Source organism: Penicillium verhagenii, assembly GCF_028828195.1.
Source record: "Penicillium verhagenii strain IBT 33310 chromosome Unknown utg000006l_segment0_segment0, whole genome shotgun sequence".
NCBI classification, from domain to species: Eukaryota; Fungi; Ascomycota; class Eurotiomycetes; order Eurotiales; family Aspergillaceae; genus Penicillium; species Penicillium verhagenii.
The window spans coordinates 3,234,004-3,256,404 of record NW_026643170.1 but is presented as its reverse complement, the minus strand read 5'-3'; the positions used below and the strand labels follow the sequence as shown (position 1 = coordinate 3,256,404).

Sequence of the window (22,401 nt, the reverse complement as noted above, 5' to 3'; positions counted from 1 at the left end):
TCGCGGAGCACGGTTCCAAAAGGATCCGGAACGACCAAGCGACCAGGCGTAGACGAATGGCGTGGGAGTTGGAGGTGAAGTGTTGAAAGCCGGAGGTTTGGATAGTTTGCTTTGCGCCAAGATCGGGGAAGCGGTGATGCGCTCGCTATCTCAACTAGTAGTAGTATTGGGCAAATTGCAGCTTCAATACTTATACATTCCATGAAATGGACTACATCTTTAAAATTATCATGTTTTAAAAATAACCGGTTTCATTCATACATTGCTTCGTGATAATCAAACTTCGTCTTTTAGGTAGATCCTTGCGGCGAGGCTTCTTTGAGGTTTTCCGTAGCTGGACATTGAATTTTTAGTGTTTGAAATATGATATATTGAGATAAGTCAAGAAGCATACCTTCCAGATGGAACAAGACATTGGACTGATAGTTCTTGAACATCTGAGCCACCAGCTCAACGTTCATGTTTTGGATATTGACTTCCTATGGGTTGTCAACAATCGATGTCATGAAGCATCCAAACTCGCGGGGCATATACCTGAAGGCCCTTGTTCATGACCATAACAGCCTCGTTCAATTTCTCCTAGTTTCATGATTCAGTCTACTGCATTTTGTGGTTGCCATCGAGTTGTTATATCTTACCACATTGGTAATGATACGCGAGAGCAGCACTGACTGCTGGTGCTCATGAGGACTCTCCTAAATGGGATTAGTACTGTGCTGTCAAACAATACCTGGGTGATACCAGGCTTGATATTGATAATAAATTAGCAAAATAAACTTACCATAGTTTGAAGTCTTGGTGGGATATACTTCTTTGTTGGTTGCGAAGAAACATAGGAGGATGATTTGTTTGGGCGGTCATGTGAGAAATGGCGGTTCGCATGGCCCGGCGGTTCATACAGTCGCCGACTGCTCGTATCCTCTGGCCAACCGCCCATCCTTCTGACTTCTTCAAATCACTATTTAATCTACATTATATACACAAAATCTTTTGGCATTAATTTCCCCTCCAAACTTCTGCGTTTTCCCTCCTCGATCGCAACAATGCCTCCTGCAACTCCCGCCAACGACGAAGCGCACTTGCAGCTTATGGACCAGCTGGATATTGCCCGCCTCCAGAAGCCATTCCGCAACCCAAATTGGAAGCCCTCCCAGCGTCGCAACCGGAACCTCAAGCAGATCATCTCCGAGAGTGCTCGAAAGGAGGCCTCAGTGATGGCCACCCAAGCCAACTCGGGCGCAACCACCCCCTTCCCTGCCACGGGCAGCACCACGGCCGATGGCAAACAAACCCCAGCAGATGGAACTGGCAAGACTCCCAACCTAGCACAAGCTTCGCAAAACCTTTCTACCTTGGTGCTGGAGAAGAATGCGCGCGCCAATTTCTCAACCGGACCGGCAGTCACCTACACGAACATTGAGTCGGCACCATCGCTGAGCGCCGCCAACCAGCGTAACTACTGCGATATTACCGGGTTGGCCGGTCCCTACACCGACCCCAAGACCCGACTCCGGTATCACAACAAAGAGATCTTCGCAGTGATTCGGACATTGGCCCAGGGTGTGCCAGAGATGTACCTCGAAGCGCGTGGAGCACACACGGTCTTGAAATAAGGGTAAACCTTGTCACATTTAACGAATTACGATCAATTTTCCAGCTTGTGAAGGGAGGGGGCATATGTGTACGAATTTCTGAAGATGATATTGATATTGAAAGTCGAAACCCCCGGATACAAAAAAAAACCTAATACTAAGACAATGAATGTTCGGCCAACACAGTCAAGCCCTTTCCATCCCACCTGCCCCTTTCGAGACAGGCTCAAGAAAGCGCTCCGGCTTATTCGTAACCGTAAAAGTTCTGTTCTTCGCCTCGTGCCAGGTAGCACGCAACTAGTACCGAAACTCCACGGAAGGGAATATCAGTTACAGCACCCGAGGGTGTTGTCGTCGCGGCGGGGTATGTATAGATATGGGTACTTCGTACCAGGTATATTGCAGAGGACAATGTGTCCCAGAAAAGCTGTCCAAACCACAAGCCTTAGACCAACATTTAAGTCCGAGCCTTTGAAATGGTCACATAAAGGACAGCTATATTCTGCTGAATACAGATTCCAGAGCCTCAACCTTGACCAATGGCATTTTTTTTTCAGCTCAGATGGTTCAAGATCAAAGCTGTACTCGTGGGGTGAAGGAAAAAGGAAACTGACAAGACCGCTCGAGCGGCTTAAACAAGTTCGTCCCGACCGCCTTCGGTGGCGGGCAGAAAAAGGGGTTTCTGTTTACGGCGAAATCCTTATTGTTTCCATTTGCAATTGATCTTGTTGGCGCGTTCTGCTATTCCTTGTTCCTTTCTACAACTTCATTTACGCCGTATACGACACACTACGCCAAAATGCCGAGCATGTGGCTTACCGAGCACCAGAGTGAGTTCCTCGTCGCCTGAAACAGTGTCGCGCGACACTTGTCCAAGCGCATCGGCGCAGTCCAAGGATAAGCGAATCATGGCTGACATTTTCTCTAGAATTTGGAGTGGTCTTCTGCTGTGCAGGTATGTGGATATAGCGGTGGCGATATCGACAGTGATGCGCAATCCAAGCACAAATAACAAATCCTAACCGTGGTGGTATAGGTGGCTTGTTCCTATTCGGAGGTGTCCTTATGTTCTTTGACCGGTCATTGTACGTTCTCCTTTTCGTTCCTGCGTATATGCATATCTACAACATACGAAGAAGACAAAATGCGACCGCAAGCTAACATCTTGTCATTAGACTGGCCATGGGCAACGTACGCCACAATCCCCACTTCCCACCTCCCTAACCGCTCTCAACTCACACATCCTAGATCCTCTTCCTCATCGGCCTTACCCTGATCATCGGCTTCCAAAAGACCCTGGTCTTCTTCTCCCGTCCTCAGAAACTCAAGGGTACCGCTGCTTTCGCGGCTGGCATCCTTCTCATCCTCTTCCGTTGGCCGCTTTGTGGTTTCATGATCGAACTCTACGGACTATTCATCCTCTTTGGTGACTTCCTAATTACAATTGGGCAGTTTGCAGGAAATATTCCCGTTATTGGACCGTACATCCAGCGTGGATTGGAGGTCTTGGCAGGTGGTCGGAGCAATGCCGAGCTGCCCGTATAAGACTTTATCGGATTTTGCGTTTTGACGTGACCGTGATGAGTCTGAATTGTCAGAATACGTGGCAGATAGACTGCTTCGATTTTGCATAGAATGATCTTGCAGCGGGCTGGGGCATCTAGTTTCTTCAAACCCGTGGCCTCCGGGGGCATGGATGAAGACGGATGCAATCATGCCTACGCTTTATAAAGCCTTGATGTAATTTACTTAATGATTCCTTTTTACACTTTTCAGCGTGGGGGATTGCTTGATATGAGTATGTATTTCAAGATACATGAATTAAACGACCTTGAGCATATAAGACATACATTCCAAGGGAACCTGATGCTTCCAAGGTTTGATTGACCATGCCCGGGGGAGAAAGATATCTACTTACGCGTCGCTGGTGTCCACTTCCTGTAGTGCGAGTGCGACAAATGCAGACCACAGACCACAGACCACAGACCAAGCTCAGGGGAGAACCCAAAATCAAAATGAAAGCAAAAAAAAAGACAAGAAAAAAAAATCGATGCTCCTTTATTTGGCTATTCTTCACACATCTCATATTCTCATATCATCGCATTCGATGATCGCATCAATTCCAACCCCAAAAAAAAAATCAATTTATTTACCACCGTTAAGGTAGTCCACGAGGTTCTCGACAACGGTAGCAGCGTTGGTAGTCTGAACGGACTCGCCGTGGTGGGCGATCATAGTACAAGAGGAGGCACGGACAACAATGGCGCCCTCCTTACCCTATATCACGCAACACATGTCAGCCATCTCAATCCAGATGCGATTGCCGCAAAATTCTCGTATGACCAGGAGCTTGTGTGGGGAGTATGTGTTATAGTAGATACGTACCTTCTTGCCGTATAGAGAGCGAGGGTCGGCCTTGATGGTGACGAACTTCTCACCACCGATGGAGAAACCTGTGGTGAAAGCGTTGTCGGGGTTTGTGAAGGCAGCAGCCAAGGAGTTGATGTCTTCCTGGGAGAGCTGTAGGCAATAACAAGGCACCGGTCAGTTTCATGGCGCGATCCGTGGGTGGCACTGTCAAATGTGACACATCGACCCCGCATTCCATTGATAGGACGGACTCCCGGAAGCAGAAAGGGGGCTAGGGATATTGGGAAGCGTACCTCAAAGCCAGCGGACTTGGCCTCAAGTCCTGAGAAGTCCACGGCGAGAATACCGGCCTTGTCGAATTGGCCGGAGCCCATCAGGCTGTTGGAGGATTGTCAGCATCGGTCGGGGTCAGGTGTGTCGCCACATATTGCACATATTGCACATATTGCTATCGGAAATGCGACTCCGAGCCAAGTGCAGCAGAGAAAATGATCGGAATAGCTCAAGGGCGATGGAGATGGAATTTAAAGAGGAAATCGTACCTCGAGTCGACATAGCCTAAACATCAGGGAAAAAAAGACGTCAGTGAGGGGGAAGTCGATGACGAATGCGATCATGAACAAGGATGCTTACCTTGCCAAACTGCGGAGTGTGCACCCATGGTGAAGGTTGTGTGGAGAGAGAGGATTGGAGGGAGAGAGAAGGGAGAAAAAGGGTCGTGAGGAAAGACAGAGAATATAAGGGAGCTGGAAGGTTGGCAGAGGTTAAAGTGGGGGGTTGTTTTGGCGGTAAATAAGACCCCGCCAACTCTACTTGAGAAGTCGGTGTCGATCCTCGTTTTTAAGTGAGTACGGGGCCAACCGGTCCATTTGCTTTTCTTCTTCTTTTCCCACAATCTTAGGGGAGAAAGTTGGGATTGATGTATTGGAACCAATTAAACTGGGAATGAGGCTCTTAAGGAATAATTTTGATTCTAAGCTTTTTGTTGTCCACTAAGGTTATATCGCCTCAGTGTCTCCCTGCATAGCCGATCAACCTTGCTCCTTTGTATCTCGGCACGCATGCCATTCCACGTGTTCCTGGAATGAGGGGCTCTTGGGTCTTGATTCCCCCTCCATTCTTCATTGCTTCGTCTGCACATAATGCATGTCGAGTAGATGTCAGGGGAGAAATCTTGGAAAAGTCTTCGTCAATCATGGGATGGCGGTGTAGAGTCCACTGATCGCCCCAGTAGCTTCAAATGCTCCCCCTGAGTCATTTATAAAGCCTTCGGATTTGGTACCAGGCTCCTTACTCTTGCATCTCGTCACTTTTGAAACTACCGTGTTCCAGATGTGCCTCAAGCAGAATCGCAGGCAAGGTGCTACAAGCATTTCCCCTACCTACTACTACTATGTAGTACTTCAGAGCAGGAGTCAGTAAGAGAACATTTGAGGGAATCTTCACTTTGAAGTAAATGGTTCATTTGAATGTTTGAGAGCAGAGAGTAAACATTGAAAATCATGTTCTTCTTATCGGAACATTTTGGTGTCCTGATGTCCAGTCGCTTCAACCCCCCAAACCCTGAAGTTTCCCGTATAGTATCCCTGTATCCTGTTTGGCTGCATGATGACGACTGGCCCTTGAGTGGACATTCTCTCTCATACTATCTCCGCATTATAGTAATTATTCGTCTATATGGGTTTTATTAATAAATAAAGCTACTGCGTGGGTCAGATGCGCTATCAAAATCATGGAGCCTTGGGAAACAAACCGAGGTCGAAGATGCTCATCTTATCAACAGACTTGACATATTGTCATTCAACTGCACATGTGGGCTAGGCGAGAATATATGATTGGCCCTGGAAACTGCATAATCTTGACTATGGATGCTATACCTATAGGTGAGTCAAGGTACTTAGTACTTAGTACTAATATTTGAATGTCTTGACTCTACTAGTATCAATGTTGGTTATTTGTATTGACTTTCTCTGCCAGAGATTTTCCAGTCGACGCGTGGACCCACATACGTAGGCGCCTATAAATACGGCCCTACGAAGAAGCCTAAACTTTGGCTTTCCAAGGTTGAAGAACTCATGAACATTTGAAATGTAGAAAATAACTGGATTCAAGAACAATATTTGAAGCAGTACTTGAGTACTTTTGTTCCAGGTGACCGCTTCTTTCCAGGGTTACCATCACACCGCTCCTGCATAGTATGTAAGGTACATGCAAAGAGGAAGAAAAGAAAGACTGGAAATTTTAGAATCTTTTTAAAAAAAACAAGATAAACCATAAATCAACATCTTCTCAAGCTTCATCAGAAATCATACAGGGAAAGCAGTCAAGTATACAGTACATTAGAAAAAAAAAAGAAATCAAGAAAAAAAAACTCGGCGTTAAATCCCCTATTGAGTACCGGCACCTTCAACGGCCGATCTGATCCGAACGCCAGTACCCACTCCAGTCCACGCAAGCCTTTTGACAACCATCACATTTAATCCTCTTGCCTCCCCTGCATTCATCATGCTCTCTTCAAAGCTGCATATTGCCACTGATGGCCCTCGCCGACCCCTTGCAAAGCAGCAAAGCAAAAGGCGGTCGAAATATTCACTTTCCTTTGAAAAATCCCATTTAATTTGATTAAATTTGAATTCTTGAATCTCCATTCCTTGATCATTCTAAGCTTGCCAAAGAAGAAAAAAGATGGCCTACAAATCCAACCTCCCTATCGGGTACCGATGGCGCTCTTCAAATTGGTTCATCATTAGCTGTATTGCTATAGCTCTGTTTTCGGGTTCGTATCAATAAATCCCATCCGATGCAAGTACTAAACTTGATGATCGTCGCCACTAACTAAGAACCTCTCTTCTAGAAAACTTCCTATACAGCTATATCGTTCCTATTCTCCAGGTCATGCTGGAGGAGAGGCTGGGCATCGATGAATCGGAATTACAAGAAACAACTTCACTCGTATTAACGGTCCATGCCTTGGTCTGTCTGGTGGCTGGTCCACTTACAGGTTGGTTGGCCGATAAAGCGCCAAACCGAAGGCTCCCGTTACTTCTATCGCTGGGAGCTGAGCTGGTAGGAACGGTGATCATCATGTTATCTCCGAATCGTATGACCCAACCCCACCGCGCCCCCCCTCCAGACATCAAAGTCCACTCACGCTGACTTTCTTTAGTTCCCGTACTTCTCTTCGGACGCGCACTTCAAGCGATAGGCGGCAACACAGTATGGATTGTCGGCCTCGCTACCGTTGCCGATACAGTCGGACATGAAAACACGGGCAAGGTCCTTGGAGGGATATCGTCGTTCTTCGTCTCGGGCTTACTATTCGGACCGATGGCCGCCGGTACCTTTCTCCAGGTGCTGGGATACTGGATGACTTGGATGCTTCCTATCTTGATGCTGGTCCTTGATATGCTGATGCGCATGATCATGATCGAGAACAAGAACGGTCACCGGTCGCCTACGAAGGAGTATCTCTCTGATGATACTGCGCCAATTGAGAACGGCGTGCGCGGAGAAATCAGTGTTGATGATCTAATCCATGAAGATTCGGCCCTTGTCGATATCCAGTCCCCAAATCCCAATGCGTACTACGACTACGACGATGATCCACACCCACCAAGACGTGACGTCCCGCCTCATAAAGCTCCAACGACCAACGTTGAAAAATCAAGCTTTACATCCAATATTTACACCATGATCTTGTCCGACTCGCGCGCTGCCGGTGGATTGATCTGTAACTTCACACAGGCTGTGATCTTGGTCGCATTGGATACCACATTACCTCTTCACTGCATCGAACAATTTGGTTGGAATACCGCTCGAGTCAGTCTGATGTTTCTGCTTTTGCAGATTCCATCCCTATTGCTTGGCTCCGTAACTGGGCTGCTCAAAGACAAAGTTGGTACCAAGCTTCCCACTAGCATAGGTTTCCTGACCGCCAGTGTTTTTCTTTGGCTTTTGGGTACAGCCAGCAGCGATGGACTGTCTATCGTGGGAACTGGAAAGAAAGGCCAAGCGATATACATGGTTGCCGTGATCGGAATTGGTATTTCGCGAACCTTTATCAGTGGCTGTGGTACAATTGAGATTACCAGTAAGTGACTCGCAGAAGTAGGAAAAGTCAGAGTACAATACTAACGTTGACTTCGTGATTCAGATGTCATGAGAGAAATTCATGAAGAACACCCTGAGCGCTTTGGATCTCAGAAGAACTTTTCTTCCGGATTTTCCATGACAAACTTCTGTTGGACTGCGGGAATGCTGGTCGGACCTGTTTTGTCGGGTTTCCTAACACGGTCTGTTGGATACTATTATATGAATTTGACCTGTGGTAAGTCTCTCGCGCTGTCTAATTCTAAGATGAGGTTACTAAAATATCCATGTAGCGATTATGTCTGTGATAGTTGGACTGGTGGGAATGACATTTTTGCCGAGCAAAAAGAAGCAACCCATCGCCCTATGAAAGCGTCCAGCTCAAACTGAGCACGCCATTTAGCCGCAATGCCAGTTTGAACAGCTAGATTGTATACCAGGATTAATTAATGAGACCATGAATCAACTTCCAATCAACACCACTGAACACTCTAATCTCTATATAAAGCACAGACTGCAAATCATCCACGAGAGACGTTTGAAGCAACCCGCTCTGAAAACTTGTCGGCAATCCCTCGAACTACTTCTGCATTCCCTATGACCTCCATCCACGCCCGAGGGATAGCTTCAACCCCGTAGACAACACCCGCCAGCGCACCATATACCGCACCGGCTGTATCTGAATCCCCTCCCAGATTAACAACAGCAGGGCGCCCTGATCCCAAGTATCAAACTTGAAAAACGCCCATAACGCACACTCCAGCGTATCAATCACCCACCCACTGCTCTTGATATCGACCTCGGTCCGAGCCTTCCAGTCCGAAATGGTCTTGTACCTCGCAAACCGCTGGGCCAACACAGGATGATCAAATATGCCTACATACTGATAAAACATAGAGCACATTTCAGCTTTTGATGCGCCCCTCATAGCCCCGCAAATCAAACCCGTATACGACCGACAGGCCTCGACGCAAGCAAGAGACGGATGAGTGACCTGACTCTGCTCCTTTGCAATCTGCAGCGCCGCGTATGGTCTAAAGAACAACGCTACCCCGACCGGCGCGATGCGCATAAGGCTTCCATTCCCGGAACACTCGTCCTTCCTCAACTTGTCCGCGATAATCTGGGTTGTCTGCTCCAGATCGGCTAGGCCGCGCGCCTTCCAAATGGAAAGCGCCTCGCCCGTTGAAACACCGACATCCCACGCCTGGTCCGCGGTGCTGAAACGTCCGAACTTCCACCACTCGAGAAAGTATTGAATGGCGAGGGCATGGTCGTAGTTGCTAGGTGCACTGTCAATGAATGCTTGTGCCAGGGCGAGGGTCATTGCGCCGTCGTCGGAATAAGAGCCAACTCTGTCTATATGTTAGCTAACTGGCTTTGTTGTAAAGGTTGACGTGCCCGGTGGTTACAGAACTGGGTTTACCAACTCCATATCTGTGATTGGGGAAAAAGTTCCTGGTGTCAAGAATTGAACTGGGCCACCAAGGGCATCGGCGACACAGTTTCCCCAAATAGCGCCTTTTACCCGGGATTCCAGTGGAATAATAGCCACCATTTTGTAATGACTTCTGATTAGTGTTGGGTTGTTTAGAAGAGGTATACTCCAAATGTTTGTAAAAATGAATCCGGGTGATTCCAAGGTTGCACGCGTGTCTTTCCAAGTCATTCAAAGCCCTTTTGAACTACATATACTCTTTGAAATAAAAATATAACCTTGGAAGATCCGACTGGAGGTTCAAAATTGGTACCCCTGAGGTGGAAGCATATGAAAAACTACGTTGACTGAGCATTGACATAGCCCTGGAGGCACGTATTCAGTGAAAGGTCGTAGTCTTTCATTTTCAAAGATGCCCAGGTGCCTCAGTGACCAGCCCTGGAAAAACATCACAAAGAATCTTCGTCATTGTTAATGAGTGGCATGTGAGATTCTTTGAAGAATAGAGCGGGGTAGACATATAGGGCCGCTCGAAGTCAACTTCACCTCTTTATTCCTATCTTTTCTTTCTTGTTACCTAATTCAACATATTAATTGATGGTAAGCAACATCGAACATGTGCATATTCATACATAGTATGCAAGGGTGCCCAACCTACAAGGAATAATTCAACATTTGAAGTCTCTGGCCACGAAACTTACAAATCTCCGAAGTCACTCTACGCTAGTAGCCGCAATATCAGTCCGTATTGCAATAACCATCTGCTATCTATAATTTGGGTTATATAGGGACTGGGTCGTTTCCAATCGTATTAGATACTCAAATACAGTATTTATGCAAGATCCCCTTCTTGGCGCTACTTCGGAGATTTGTAAATCTCATGGCCAGACACTGTAGTAGAGTATGTAGCTTATGAGATTTTGGATGTTATCGGGCGACTCTGGTGCAGTTGCTCATCTTTCTGCGTACAACCGAGTGCTACTAGTAAGTGGTTGAACCTTACAACATTTGAATCCCTCCCGCTTTGTAAACTACATCGCCTAGCTACGCGAACACTTTGTTATGTGGAAATCAGATGATGGATGATGATTGTTCTATATTTTGTAACCAAAAGCAGAATGAGATCGATTGATTTAAAACGGTTGAGTTTTGACACTCCTGGCTTTGCTGGATTGGTCAATGGTTGTGAGGGCTCAATATGGATGATAATAATGATAATAATAATAATAATAATCAACGGTCGTGTTTACGCCATGTGTAAACGATCTGGTAGTCTTAATTTTTGAATGAATTCAAGCGGTGATTGACCGGTGGAAATCGACTAAAATTACAAGTTGACCAGTTGACATTTAGAAATAAATAATTGGCTGCCTATCGTTGACCGCCAAATGCGCAGGTCCGTGCATTCAAATGTTTCCCAATACCTCCGAACCCCCGGCGAGACTTGGACGAATTATTATTTAACTTGCTTGTGAGGACCGCCTCCGGCCCATATGTACTGTTATTGACTATCAAGCGGTAGCGCCTGAAATTACGACTACAGTGAGATATATTTTAACCTTGTGAATAATGAAATGACAATGATCATGATAACCTGCCCTCACGGTATTCCATAAAATATTTCAGTAGCCAACACGTACTGCACCTGCGTAATTTTAATTAACATTGTCCAGAAAAATAGCTGTATTATGGATGAATTGAAAGTGGGAACAGTGTTTTGATTCACCGGTTCTCAGAGTTCGCTAGCCGGGTCTGGGGCCTGGACATAGCCATAAGGCAGCAGCGAATCAGCGTCGGGGATGTAAGTGAGACAATCCAAATTTCCCAAGGTTTTTCTTGGCTCATTGGTGGCTGTACATATAGATGTTGTACTCGGTATACTGAGTACCATACTGTCATCTGTGCTCGGTTTTCTCGCCTATAAACCCCCTCACCCCTGATCAACGGCTGATCTCTTCCCGTGGGTTTTGAAGGGCCCCGATGAACCGGTGGGATCGGCGATTTGAGACTTTCTCATGGGTTCGTGGGTTTCTGCATTTTGTGGGGTTGTTTGTTGTCTGTGCAGATAGGAAATTATCATCTTTGTTGTGCTTGATGGTTTTGTCTCGGTATCTTTTCAGGGTCAATTGGTAAATCGTCTGGGTCATCTGAGGGTCTTTTGGCGTCCGGGTTGAGGGGTATACAGAGGGATGTTATTGGTAGAAGGAGAAGTAGCGTGGGAAGTGGAGATTTGTTCCTGCATTGGGGGATTCTGCGGTTATTCTCCGGGAAATGTTCTGTGTTTGTTGATGCATTCTCTGCATAGCACCATCTTCATGATTGGACTCGCAATCAATGCAGTGTGAAGGGTTTTCTTGAGAACCCTCTTCCCTTTTTTTCTTTTTCTGTCTTTTAGTTTTTTCAACCTGTCTTATTTTATCTTTCTAAAATTTCCATTGGGGGGAACTTACTCGACAGATCCCTGGTAGTCTCGGCAACCCCCACATGCAGTTTCTATCTTATCACTCTTCTTATGCACTCAAGTGCTCGGTTATGCAACCCTGTAAGACAATGCTAAAACCAACGGAGCCAGAGGCTAGGGAACAGTCCCTGCCAAGTAACGCCCTGATGGCTTCTCGCCCTTCGTTTGGCTAACCGAGACTTCTTTAAGCCGCATTCGAGAGTGCCCAAGTCTTGGAAATTCTTTCAGGGTCCAATGCCCCGGAGTTTTCCGTCTTTTAAGTAGACAAGATGCGCCTCGCGCCTCTTCTCGACCTGTCACAGAATACATTAATTTTTCAACATTGGTGTACCTACCCTTCCAACCATGCCGAGCGTCTCAGTCAATGGCGGATGGACTTTTAGTAATATCGGTCCTATGACAACGACTTTTACGCCAGCTCCAACCTGCACCAATAACCTATTCGTCGGCGGCACTGAAGTTCCTAATTCTCAATGGCCCGTAAATTGCGCGGCGGATTCCTTTTCGGGATGTATACCACCCGGTATGACGACGACAGCAACTGCTACCACTAGAAACTTGAACTTGCCTTGGGAGAAGGCCTATTTCTCTCCCGGTATTTACTGTCCATCTGGATGGGCAACAATGGGCACGGCTGCCCGCGAGACCAACACCATTAGCTCATCGGGTGTTCTAACTACACACCGGTATAATTATGGTGACTGGGACAATCCTGCCAAAATGTTAGCGAGCATTCTGGATACAAGTGAGACACTTGCCATATGCTGTCCAATGTATGTCTTCAATTTTTGCATGATCCCATGCTTGAGGGTGTTTATCTCTGACACTCGTCATGTAGCTCCATGACGGTGGACCTTTTTTTCTTCGGCGGATGTTACTCTGAGATTGCGGGTTACACCCCCACCGAGGCTTGCTACAAGGATGCACCTGAAACGGATTATGGTGACTACACCAAGACGTTCACCTGGAATGCTCTCACGGCTACGGAGTATTTCGGAATACCTACAGGCACAACCGAGCCCACAGTTACTGAGATGATTACCCTGAGTAAGGAAGGTTGGCCAAACTTGAAAGGCTTCTCTGCTATGCCCATGGTTACTATAGTGCATCATCAGTCTGATCTGGAGATGGCCAAAGCTAGCACAGCTGTAACTACGAGCTCTGTTAGCTCTACCAACCCTGTTTGCTCCACTAGTCTTATCAGCTCTGGCACAGACACCGTATCTGGGTTCGGAGTTGCAACTTCTACCTTCAATGCTGCTGGAAGACTGAGTCCATCAAGGTCTGCATGGGATGGGTTGGGTGTTGTCGCTGGAGTCTCAATTGCCGCTGCCGCCCTGGGAGGGGCAATCATTTTCCTATAATCCGTTCTTACCTTCGGGCTCTGATTTTCTCACATTAGAGGACTACATTTTAATGAAGATGAACTATGGATTGAGTATGTTAGTATGAAGCCAATGGTTAACTCGCACATCATTTTTTGGCCTTGACGCCTTAGTGATAGCAGATAAGTCACGTGTACAGTCCCTTTATCAGAGTTCCTTCCCAAAACGGCTAGCGTTTGTCGGGCGTCGCCGCTTCTCCACCGAGCTTCGTCACATTCACTCGTGCCTGTTGAAATGTAAGTGTCGGCGCGGAAGGCATACAATCGCTGCTCAGGGAAAGGAAAGAACGGAGAGAGAAAAGCAACTGGATTGGCTATGGACAATCTCTCTCGGGGGGATGGAGAGAAGAGAGAAAAGGAAGGAAGGAAGCAAGCACTGGAATCTAGATATAGAGGGGGTCACCTGACCCCTCTCTAACAGTAAGAGATTACATTATGTTCGTGTCTGCATCGTCGGAGGTAGGACTCCTCATCTATTTATGTTTCTTGATGATCCCCACCACAAGGTCTTGGACCCCGTGATACTCAACAGTGCCGCTCTTGCGGATGGGTAATCCCTATGAAATCTTATGAATTCGTTCATTTCCAATTGCATATTATGATATTCTAAAGCCCTGCCGGCGTTTAAAAGCACCTCAACTTCACCCTCCAAATCCCGTTCTCACACCCGTCCCCACGTGTCTGAACCCACAGTCCCGTCGCAGACCCGTAGCCATGGCGACTGAGGCAGCGTTGATCGTAACGACGCTTTGAAATAGAAAGATATTGAGCTTTTTATAGTAAAGCACCTAGAAAGTACTATATCCCAAGTACTTCTTATAAGGGTGAGGCATAGATTAAATAAAGGAAAAAGGAATAAAGGAGCGCCGTAAGTGAAACTTCTAGTGCGGGCCCTATCTTCAAATTCTAACTCTACTATTTAAAGGTCTATATTCACCTATACAGCAAGGAATGATAAATTAGGGCTCTGCATCATTCTGATTCATTCAAGATATACTTATATATGCATTCTTGGACGACGCATTCGCTAGCGAACATATAAAGTGCCCCCGAGATATTTGGCGCTTGACTATTATACCGGAACATCGCCTTAGTACTCCAATTCATTTCAAGAAGAGCATAAAGGAGGATCCAATCCTACGAGGCAGTCGAAATAAGGGCGGTTATTTTGTTACAGATCCCCCAAAGTGCTCTCCGATACTCCCAGGCCAGAGCCTAGGAGATGAATTATAGTATCTCAGCCAGGTTCGAGAACGAAGGAACTCTTTACAAATACCGCAAAGGAGCAGCTACAAAAATAAGTATAACTAGGGGAGTTTTTGTAAGGTCCGTTGGGGCACGTGAGGCTTAGAAGAGGCTGACATGGGACGTAGGAGGTGATTTCAGAGTGAAAAGTAATCGAATGTGATGATATAATGGTATAGGTCTAATCCTATAGTAAACTAATCGATAATCCTTCTAAGGAGCCCCTGGGATTCTGGTGTTGTGTGTTCCTCGGCTGAGGGTCTGCTTACCTCAGCTGTGTGGCTCCTGTGGCTCATGTGCTAGTCATGTGCCACATCCGTGTTTATGTGGGTCTTTCCCATGTGCCATAATGCCCGTGACAGTTTTAAGCCAATGAATATTTTGCTAATATCCTCAATCACTAGGGGAGCTCGATAAGCACACTCGGAACAAGATCATGGGCCATGCCCGAGGGCAAACATTTGCCCACTATATCTCAAATCTAGTGACGGATAATACTCAATCTTTATTTATAGAGACGCCGACTAGAAACTCCCTACTTGGTCTTTCGACTCATGCAAGTATAACACGGGACCCTTCAGCACCACAAGAACTTACGACCACGCAAAAAGAGGCGGTTAAATCAGACGATTTGATTCAGACTTACTTATCTAACCGCGAAAGGCTTCGGAGCGATATCATATCGCAGTACGGGCAATTAAAGAATGCAAAAGCATCTGGTGACAACCGTTTTCATGAAGTGCAAAGACTAGGAAACAAGATCAAAGCAAGAAGAAGAAGACTATGCCACAAAGCTTTAGTGGCTGTTCGTCGCGAGTTCTTTGAGCAAGTCAGGAATCGGATCATTGAGAGCAACACTAGGGAGAAACCAATCGATGATACGCCTAAATTCTAATACCAGCGGAGCATAGCCGGAAAGAATAGCTCTCAAGTGCTGGCTACTATAGAATTTCAGAATCGGGATATTAATAAAATTAATAATGATCAATTAATAGAGGACTGAATCCTATCCCTAGAATTACAGTTAGAGCTCAATAAACTCTATATATCTAGTAGCCTACCACATGGCACTTGAGGTGTTGGCATAGTTTATTTTTAGAATACATGTACATAAACTGCATGTGCCTATTATTACACAAAAAATACCGAAGAAAATATAAAATAATATATACCCCTTTAGGTCATAAGTTTTAGTATATTTATATCGTTTGATATCTATTAGATATCCATAAATATCCCACGGATATAAGGTTCATATCCAAATCCGTAATTTACGGATGTGGATTGCGGATATCTATGGATATTGCGGATTGTGCTGCAGTCTAGTAGTGGAGGGAGTTCTAAATATGCTTAAACCTATAGAATTTGAAGACTGGCTCTGGAAGAGAGCGAAACCACTATGTTTGGGGGCGCGGGTAGACCTTTGTAACTGTGCTATCTTCCCTCCCTTTAGTGATCAACTAACTAAAGAAACTGTAGAAGTGGTCTATCCTCGGAGTCCTAGCGAGCTATATTGATATTGGTGCTTTCTAGCGGAGATTATAGACTTTGAGTTCCTTACCTGTCTGTATATAGAGATAAGAGATCTAGATGGAAGAGAAGTTCCTCTGTTTTTCTATACTGATAGTCGAGGAGAGTCGGAGTATATAGGGATCCAAAGGGGCTATACTATAGCAATTCTCTACGCACAACAGCACGCTTTCAAGTTTAACAACCCAGGTATCCGTCAAGAAGACCCAGTAAGGGTAAAGGTACCATCCCCAATGTTTGATCATATGATCTGTACTCTCACTCCACTCTCCTATAGATAGCTTATTCTCTTCCTTCCTTCTCTATCTCTCTTCTTTCTTTCTTTCTTCCTTGCAGCACACAATACTATTGTATTGCGTTCACGCCCTCCTTTCCCTCGTAGACTCGATTCCTCGTGTCTGTTCACCCAAGACCATTATGTTTGCTCCAAGACGAACGCTTATGAAATCCACTCGGTGCAGATATTTCCAACGTCCTTGCAAAGACTGCTTGAGTTGAGCGATCAAATCCAGCAAGTCTCAGCAGAGTCTGGTGGTCATTGGAAATGCCACGGGTGCGGAAAGAGCTCGGCCTCCACATGCATGAAAAGGTGCTCTAAGTGCTCCTTTTTTTGATACTGCAATAAGGTACTTATGACATCTTATCCTTCCTTAACTGTACTAATGCTAATTGGGTTAGACGTGTCAGGTTCATGGCTGGAAGGAAAAAGGCCACAAGACCAGCTGCAAAATTCTCCAAGATCACAATTTAAGAGGCATATTTCTGCTGGATTGGGGCCAATTTGACAGCCAATTCAGCTTTCCCCTCCCTTCCAGCGCTGATAGATGTGCATCGAGCACCAAAAAAAAAAAAATAGGAGAGGCCACGGAGCTCAACAAAGATGACATTTAACTGCCTGCAAAACCATACACTCAAGGTCAGGTTCAAATTTTCAAATGTTCAAATGTTAATAGCAGGAAAAGGGAATGGTCTAGAATGTTGCGGCAGAGAGGATAGTAGAATTGTTCGAGCTTACAAGAACTTAATTTTAATTCGTTCATTTGAATGTTTAATCAATTCAATGCACATGTGTTCAAACTTCAAACATTTGAATGTTACGATCAATCAATTGATTGTACTGAAATCAAATTGACATCCAGTTGACTACTGCTAACTGCGGCGTCAGGAGTAGTTAACTGGTCTAAGCGTAATATGTATGGTGTTATACAAATTGATAGAAAGTTCAAACATTTGAAGAAAGAATAAAGAGATGTTTAAAGCTGATTTCGAGGGGCCCTGTATGTAAACTGGAGCAATGGTTCCATTTCTCTTGCAAGTCCGCCCGGGTTTAGACATGGGTGTATCGATGGAAGCATACCTACTAGGTAGGTATAGTATCAGGAATTGCCAATCCTGGAGGATTCAAATCTTCCATCATTTCCACGGTTGAAGTTGGAATGGCCAGTGTTTTCAGTTCGAACGTTGTGTCCCATCCTTAGTACCTCCAAGGCTTGGAAGCTTGTAAAAAGAAGTAAAAAGCCCATCGGTTGTAACATGAAGTGATGTCAGCTGAATAAATATTGATTGTTTATTTATATTAAAGACCGTCAAGAGTGGATCTCACTTCATATATGTATATTACTAGTAGTTGATGATATGCAGTGTGTACTATAAATTGATGTGGACTCGGATATATAAGTGGTGGATAAAAAGGTCAATATTAAGCGGGACTCAAACCATGCAAACACATGTGCATCAACCTTCAACAACCTTGGAACATTTCAGGACAACATTCAATGCGATTGGTACCAAAACAAACTTGGCATCACACGATCCGATCAAGGTGTCAGACGAATCAAGGGTCTCACCACGCCAAGCTGAATAACCAAGAGCATGATTTTCAGCAGCCCAGAACAGGGAAAAGACAGCCTTTGGAAAGTGGCGCACGATTTTAGGGCGATCCAGGACGATTCAGATTCAGCACGGGCTACCAGGCAAAGGCGCGTGGAGGGGAAGTTGCAAAGTTGCAAAGTCTCCAAAAAAACGCCCTTGACCAATGACAAGGTCAATGGGTGACCCTGTCTCAGTTGGTGGAAAAGATGAAACACGCCCCCATTGCGGGTTATGGGCCATGCGACCAGCTGAGTGGTCCGTTCACGTGGTAGCGAGCTAATCAATTCTAATCAACCACAATCAATTTGCGACGCAGATGCTCATTCGCCATTAGCGAAATAAGCATCTCGTACCTTGGACTTTCTCGCTTGCTCTAACTCTCCTTTTGGTCTCGCCCAAATTTCAGTGTCCGTGTGCGACTTTTGCCTCCATTTCAGCGACCACGTCGTATTTCCCCCCCCATTTCAGCTTCTTCCGGCAATCCTGCTTGTCTCTAATTGGTTACGATTGGCGCTGGTCGGTTCTAGTCCAGAGCTGAACCAAACATGAACTGGAAACTAGGATGATGGCTGTTCCGCTATGTAACGGTTTGAAGGCTTTAGATTGGCCCCGGTGTCTCAAGTACACTACTTGGCGCAACCCCCGATCTCCACTCTTGCGACTATATCGTCTCCGGTGCCACTCCTGCTGGTCCTGATTAAATTGATGGATTCGTGTACTATATTCATCCCTTTTCCTCTTTTTGAAAAAAAAAACAAACCTGTGGTTCTGTTTTCTTCGCTTTTTGTGTCTTACATCAGGTCTTCTGGAAGACCGTCCATTCCTTTCTCGATCCGGCATCTTTAATTACATCTTATATTTATTTTTCTTACTTTCTCTTCTTGTTCAACTGAAGCCACCGTTTGACGGAAAATAGAACATGGCGAGAGCATTGACTATGACCAAAGCTCGTGCGCAACATGACACCATCTCTGTTCCAGTGTTGACATATACCGACGCCCTGCCACGGGATGACCTTCGCGATATCACCGACTCCCAGCGACAGATAAACCATGTCAAACAACATCTCCCACAGCCCGCATCGGCTCATGAACGGTTATCGAAAAAGCTGCCAAGTCCAAGCCCCAGTACGAAATTCGATTTTCAACTCACAGCGCCACCAGAAGAAGACATTCCTACGAGCGCGAGATCCAACCGAAGCCCTGTTGGTATGCATTCAATAGGCGTCGCTTTGGGCAGTCCCGGATTGGTGGACGCACAGGGAACGCTACCTCCACCGCGGTTCAATGTAGGAATGTTTGATGAGGAAGGGTCCCAACCGCGGAAGTCAAGCAAATGGAAGAAGATTGGCGGTTTGTTCAAGGCAAAGAATGCTTTGACCTCGCCCACGGGTACTCGGACTGGTCCTCAGAAGGAGATGGGACCAAAAGATAAACCGAATATGAACACCAGGGCGCCACGAAAGAAGGACGATGTCACCGAGGAATGGCCAAAGATCGAGGTCGAGCCCAAAGTTGGGAATAGTATCAGCCCGAAGCGAAGCCGGAAATTTTCTCTCTCGGGTAGAAAGGATTCCAAGGACAAGGGACTTGGAGGCCTAGGCCTTATGCTGGATGTCGACATTCCCGATGTGCAGATGGAACGATACAGCGTCATGTTTAGCAATGTCATGACCAAAAACCACAAGCCCTCGCTGCTGGCCAGGAGGAGCAAGACGCTGGATAATTTGCGCGTACCCAGTGCTCAGGTGAATCAAACTAACGTTGCTCTTTTTTTTTTTTTTACCCCCACTGATTGTTTATGATCAGGACTTTTTGACTGCAAAGCTACCACCCGTTCCACAACGACGCGCTACCTCGCCGTCGCATGCACGATCGAGCTTTACCCTTTTCCCCAGCTCACAACCATCCAAGGCTGCACAGGCCCTTGCTACACAGAATTTCTCACGCGGACCAAGCCCCTTGCTAAGATCCAATACGCTTCCCGTGGAGAGCCCCAAGCCAGTACCATCACCACGAGATCTACCCCGTCCATTCCATAATAATAATAGTACTTCCTCGTTTGGATCACCCGTGATTCCCAAGCTATTCTCGGACCGTTCCAATACCCCGACATCAACAAACAGTTTTCGCAAGGAAGACAAACCTTTACCAGCTATCAAGCCCGAGCCGCCGGCCGCTCGGTCGGGAATATCCTCACCGCAGATCCAGATCCAGGCCCAAGTTCAGGCGCAGATCCCCCATCATCCCAAACGGTCCCAGTCAGACAGAAACATGAGAACAATCAACACTGTTCATCAGCCCGAGAGGAGCATAACAGAACCAACTCGCCCGGCAAAACCCAGTCTAAAAGTTCAGACGGAGATGAAAGGACCGCCTACCCCAGCCAAAGACAGAACCACACCGAAGTCGGCACCAGCCCTATCAACCAAGCTGTCAACAAGGGAGCAAGTGTCCCGCATCATGTCACCTGTACTAGTCCAGTCCCCCATGGAGATGAAGCCATTACCACTGAAGGTCCCCAAGCCGGTTGTCACAGAGCGCGAAATCCGCAGCCCAGTTTCGAAGCCCAAGAAAAAAGGACCAACAATCCAAGTCTCCACTGCGCGATCGATATCTGTATCGAAGGGCAAACGACAGATGCTCGTTCCAATCGGAGCACGAGTGGATCAATTAAGTCCCAATGAGCGCTTCGTTGACCGAAAAGCCTTGACGGCGAAGGTTATGGATGTGCATCATGGACATCGGCATGGAGTTTCTCAAGAACTTCAGATTGAGTCGATGTGAGGCTTCATACGTCGAATTCGGTTATTTCTCTTTTTAAAGGCCCCTTGACTTATTTTTCTTTTAACTCTAATACCCTCTTTGAATGGAGCTTTCTTTGATTTCGAAATTTTCCATAAACTGATCTAGTACGATTCACCTTAGACTAGTAGATAGCATTCCTTTGGAATGATGTCATTTTTCAAGTAGAAATGGCTTACTTTGATGCGTTATCATGCATGCTTGGCTTAGTGCTCACGGAGATTACACGCCCTAACGCCTTCATGCCCTGAGAGCCTAAAAAAGCAAGTCGAGCCGGGTTGAGTCATAAACCAAACCAAACTAACCGCTACATACTATAAAGCCATGTACACCTGCCGATACCACATTCACCACCTTAAAATCTCCAAAATAAAGCCAATTGAACATTTGATTGTTCAAAATGACGTCCGAATTCTCACAATCTCAATTGACCAAATATCTCACTCACCTCGCCCTCCCACCAAAATATGACCCCTACATCAACAGCCCGACAGCGTTTCCAAAAACAAAAGAAGCATTAACAACCCTGTATCGCTGCCAGATCACGCGCTTTCCCTATGACAATCTTACACTGCATTACACCGACACCCCGGTAATTGACATCGCGCCTCTTAGCATCTATGACAAATTCATGGGATCGGGCGAAACGCCCCCAACAGGACGTGGAGGGTACTGTCTCGAATGCAGTATTTTTTTCCATCACATACTCCTTGGTCTAGGATTCTCGGTATACATGACCGGGGTAAGGAATCGAGAGCGGGTAGATGGGGTCCCGCAAGGTGAATTCAAGGGATGGTATGTTCCGCTAAACATCACAGAACAATCATTGATGGTACTGCAGGTGTACTGATAGATATTGAATAGGACGCACATCGTCAACATCCTTGAGTTACCATGTGGAACGCAGTATCATATCGATGTGGCATTCGGCGGCGACGGACCTACACAACCCATCCCCATGATCTCAGGCTCCAAAAACCTAGGAGCCCAAGAAGTGCGTCTGATATATGGCAACATGGACAAACAGTCGCGCCCGACACAGAAACTATGGATATATCAGTATCGGAATGGGAGCGACAAGGAGTGGAACTCGTTCTACTCGTTTGGTGAATTCGAGTTTTTCCAGGATGACTTTGCAATCATTAATCGGTATACAAGTTGGGATACCCTTACTAAAAACAATCACTGGATCGTGAAGTTCATTCGCGCTGGGGAGACAGGAGATCTACCTCTCCTGGAAGGAGAGGGTACTGCTGATGGGATCGAGGAGGTTGGGGTTGTTGGGAAGATGATGTACGTGAATGGGCTTGTGAAGTTGAATATGGGTGGCAGGACGAGGGTGATCGATTCATTTGAAACAGATGCTGAGCGACGGGAGGGATTGAAGAAGTGGTTTGATTTTTCATTCTAGTTCTGATAAACCAGATGCTTGCTGTTTTGTGTGTGTTTTTTTTTTAAGAACATTGGGGGATATAGATTTAGACCCCCGGACCGCCGTTTGTTTTTATTCTACCGTCTAATAGGATAGGGGGCGTTTTTTTAACCTCGTTGGGAATTCGCTGAACTACCATGACAGTTATAATCATAGCCAGATGGTGTCCTCCGTAGTAGCAGTA

At 46.1% G+C, this 22,401-nt stretch overlaps 10 protein-coding genes across 10 annotated transcripts; 7 read left to right on the top strand and 3 right to left on the bottom strand.

Moving 5' to 3' along the window:
- Nucleotides 1-290: 290 nt before the first annotated feature.
- On the bottom strand, nucleotides 291-784 carry N7466_006600 (DASH complex subunit DAD4; the record flags this gene model as incomplete). Its single annotated transcript, XM_057165997.1, has 5 exons — nucleotides 291-334; nucleotides 395-479; nucleotides 535-579; nucleotides 639-695; nucleotides 782-784. The coding sequence occupies 5 exons, from the start codon at nucleotides 782-784 to the stop codon at nucleotides 291-293; spliced, it is 234 nt and encodes a 77-aa protein (XP_057021596.1).
- Nucleotides 785-1,043: 259 nt separating this feature from the next.
- Nucleotides 1,044-1,613, top strand: N7466_006599 (uncharacterized protein; the record flags this gene model as incomplete). The annotated part of the gene is made up of 1 exon (XM_057165996.1): nucleotides 1,044-1,613. One exon carries the CDS (start codon nucleotides 1,044-1,046, stop codon nucleotides 1,611-1,613), a length of 570 nt encoding a protein of 189 aa, XP_057021595.1.
- A 778-nt stretch (nucleotides 1,614-2,391) lies between these two features.
- On the top strand, nucleotides 2,392-3,137 carry N7466_006598 (uncharacterized protein; the record flags this gene model as incomplete). The annotated part of the gene is made up of 5 exons (XM_057165995.1): nucleotides 2,392-2,422; nucleotides 2,521-2,547; nucleotides 2,629-2,677; nucleotides 2,768-2,783; nucleotides 2,841-3,137. The coding sequence occupies 5 exons, from the start codon at nucleotides 2,392-2,394 to the stop codon at nucleotides 3,135-3,137; spliced, it is 420 nt and encodes a 139-aa protein (XP_057021594.1).
- A 600-nt stretch (nucleotides 3,138-3,737) lies between these two features.
- On the bottom strand, nucleotides 3,738-4,623 carry pfy1 (profilin; the record flags this gene model as incomplete). The annotated part of the gene is made up of 5 exons (XM_057165994.1): nucleotides 3,738-3,869; nucleotides 3,978-4,112; nucleotides 4,256-4,340; nucleotides 4,505-4,520; nucleotides 4,596-4,623. The coding sequence occupies 5 exons, from the start codon at nucleotides 4,621-4,623 to the stop codon at nucleotides 3,738-3,740; spliced, it is 396 nt and encodes a 131-aa protein (XP_057021593.1).
- Nucleotides 4,624-6,647: 2,024 nt separating this feature from the next.
- Nucleotides 6,648-8,421, top strand: N7466_006596 (uncharacterized protein; the record flags this gene model as incomplete). The annotated part of the gene is made up of 5 exons (XM_057165993.1): nucleotides 6,648-6,738; nucleotides 6,817-7,062; nucleotides 7,129-8,052; nucleotides 8,116-8,289; nucleotides 8,345-8,421. 5 exons carry the CDS (start codon nucleotides 6,648-6,650, stop codon nucleotides 8,419-8,421), a joined length of 1,512 nt encoding a protein of 503 aa, XP_057021592.1.
- Nucleotides 8,422-8,572: 151 nt separating this feature from the next.
- On the bottom strand, nucleotides 8,573-9,609 carry N7466_006595 (ADP-ribosylglycohydrolase family protein; the record flags this gene model as incomplete). Its single annotated transcript, XM_057165992.1, has 3 exons — nucleotides 8,573-8,766; nucleotides 8,808-9,406; nucleotides 9,464-9,609. 3 exons carry the CDS (start codon nucleotides 9,607-9,609, stop codon nucleotides 8,573-8,575), a joined length of 939 nt encoding a protein of 312 aa, XP_057021591.1.
- Nucleotides 9,610-12,295: 2,686 nt separating this feature from the next.
- Nucleotides 12,296-13,314, top strand: N7466_006594 (uncharacterized protein; the record flags this gene model as incomplete). Its single annotated transcript, XM_057165991.1, has 2 exons — nucleotides 12,296-12,723; nucleotides 12,789-13,314. 2 exons carry the CDS (start codon nucleotides 12,296-12,298, stop codon nucleotides 13,312-13,314), a joined length of 954 nt encoding a protein of 317 aa, XP_057021590.1.
- Nucleotides 13,315-14,556: 1,242 nt separating this feature from the next.
- Nucleotides 14,557-15,474, top strand: N7466_006593 (uncharacterized protein; the record flags this gene model as incomplete). The annotated part of the gene is made up of 2 exons (XM_057165990.1): nucleotides 14,557-14,635; nucleotides 14,984-15,474. 2 exons carry the CDS (start codon nucleotides 14,557-14,559, stop codon nucleotides 15,472-15,474), a joined length of 570 nt encoding a protein of 189 aa, XP_057021589.1.
- A 3,426-nt stretch (nucleotides 15,475-18,900) lies between these two features.
- Nucleotides 18,901-20,767, top strand: N7466_006592 (uncharacterized protein; the record flags this gene model as incomplete). The annotated part of the gene is made up of 2 exons (XM_057165989.1): nucleotides 18,901-19,728; nucleotides 19,790-20,767. The coding sequence occupies 2 exons, from the start codon at nucleotides 18,901-18,903 to the stop codon at nucleotides 20,765-20,767; spliced, it is 1,806 nt and encodes a 601-aa protein (XP_057021588.1).
- Nucleotides 20,768-21,185: 418 nt separating this feature from the next.
- On the top strand, nucleotides 21,186-22,196 carry N7466_006591 (uncharacterized protein; the record flags this gene model as incomplete). The annotated part of the gene is made up of 2 exons (XM_057165988.1): nucleotides 21,186-21,580; nucleotides 21,650-22,196. 2 exons carry the CDS (start codon nucleotides 21,186-21,188, stop codon nucleotides 22,194-22,196), a joined length of 942 nt encoding a protein of 313 aa, XP_057021587.1.
- Between the last annotated feature and the right edge of the window lie 205 nt (nucleotides 22,197-22,401).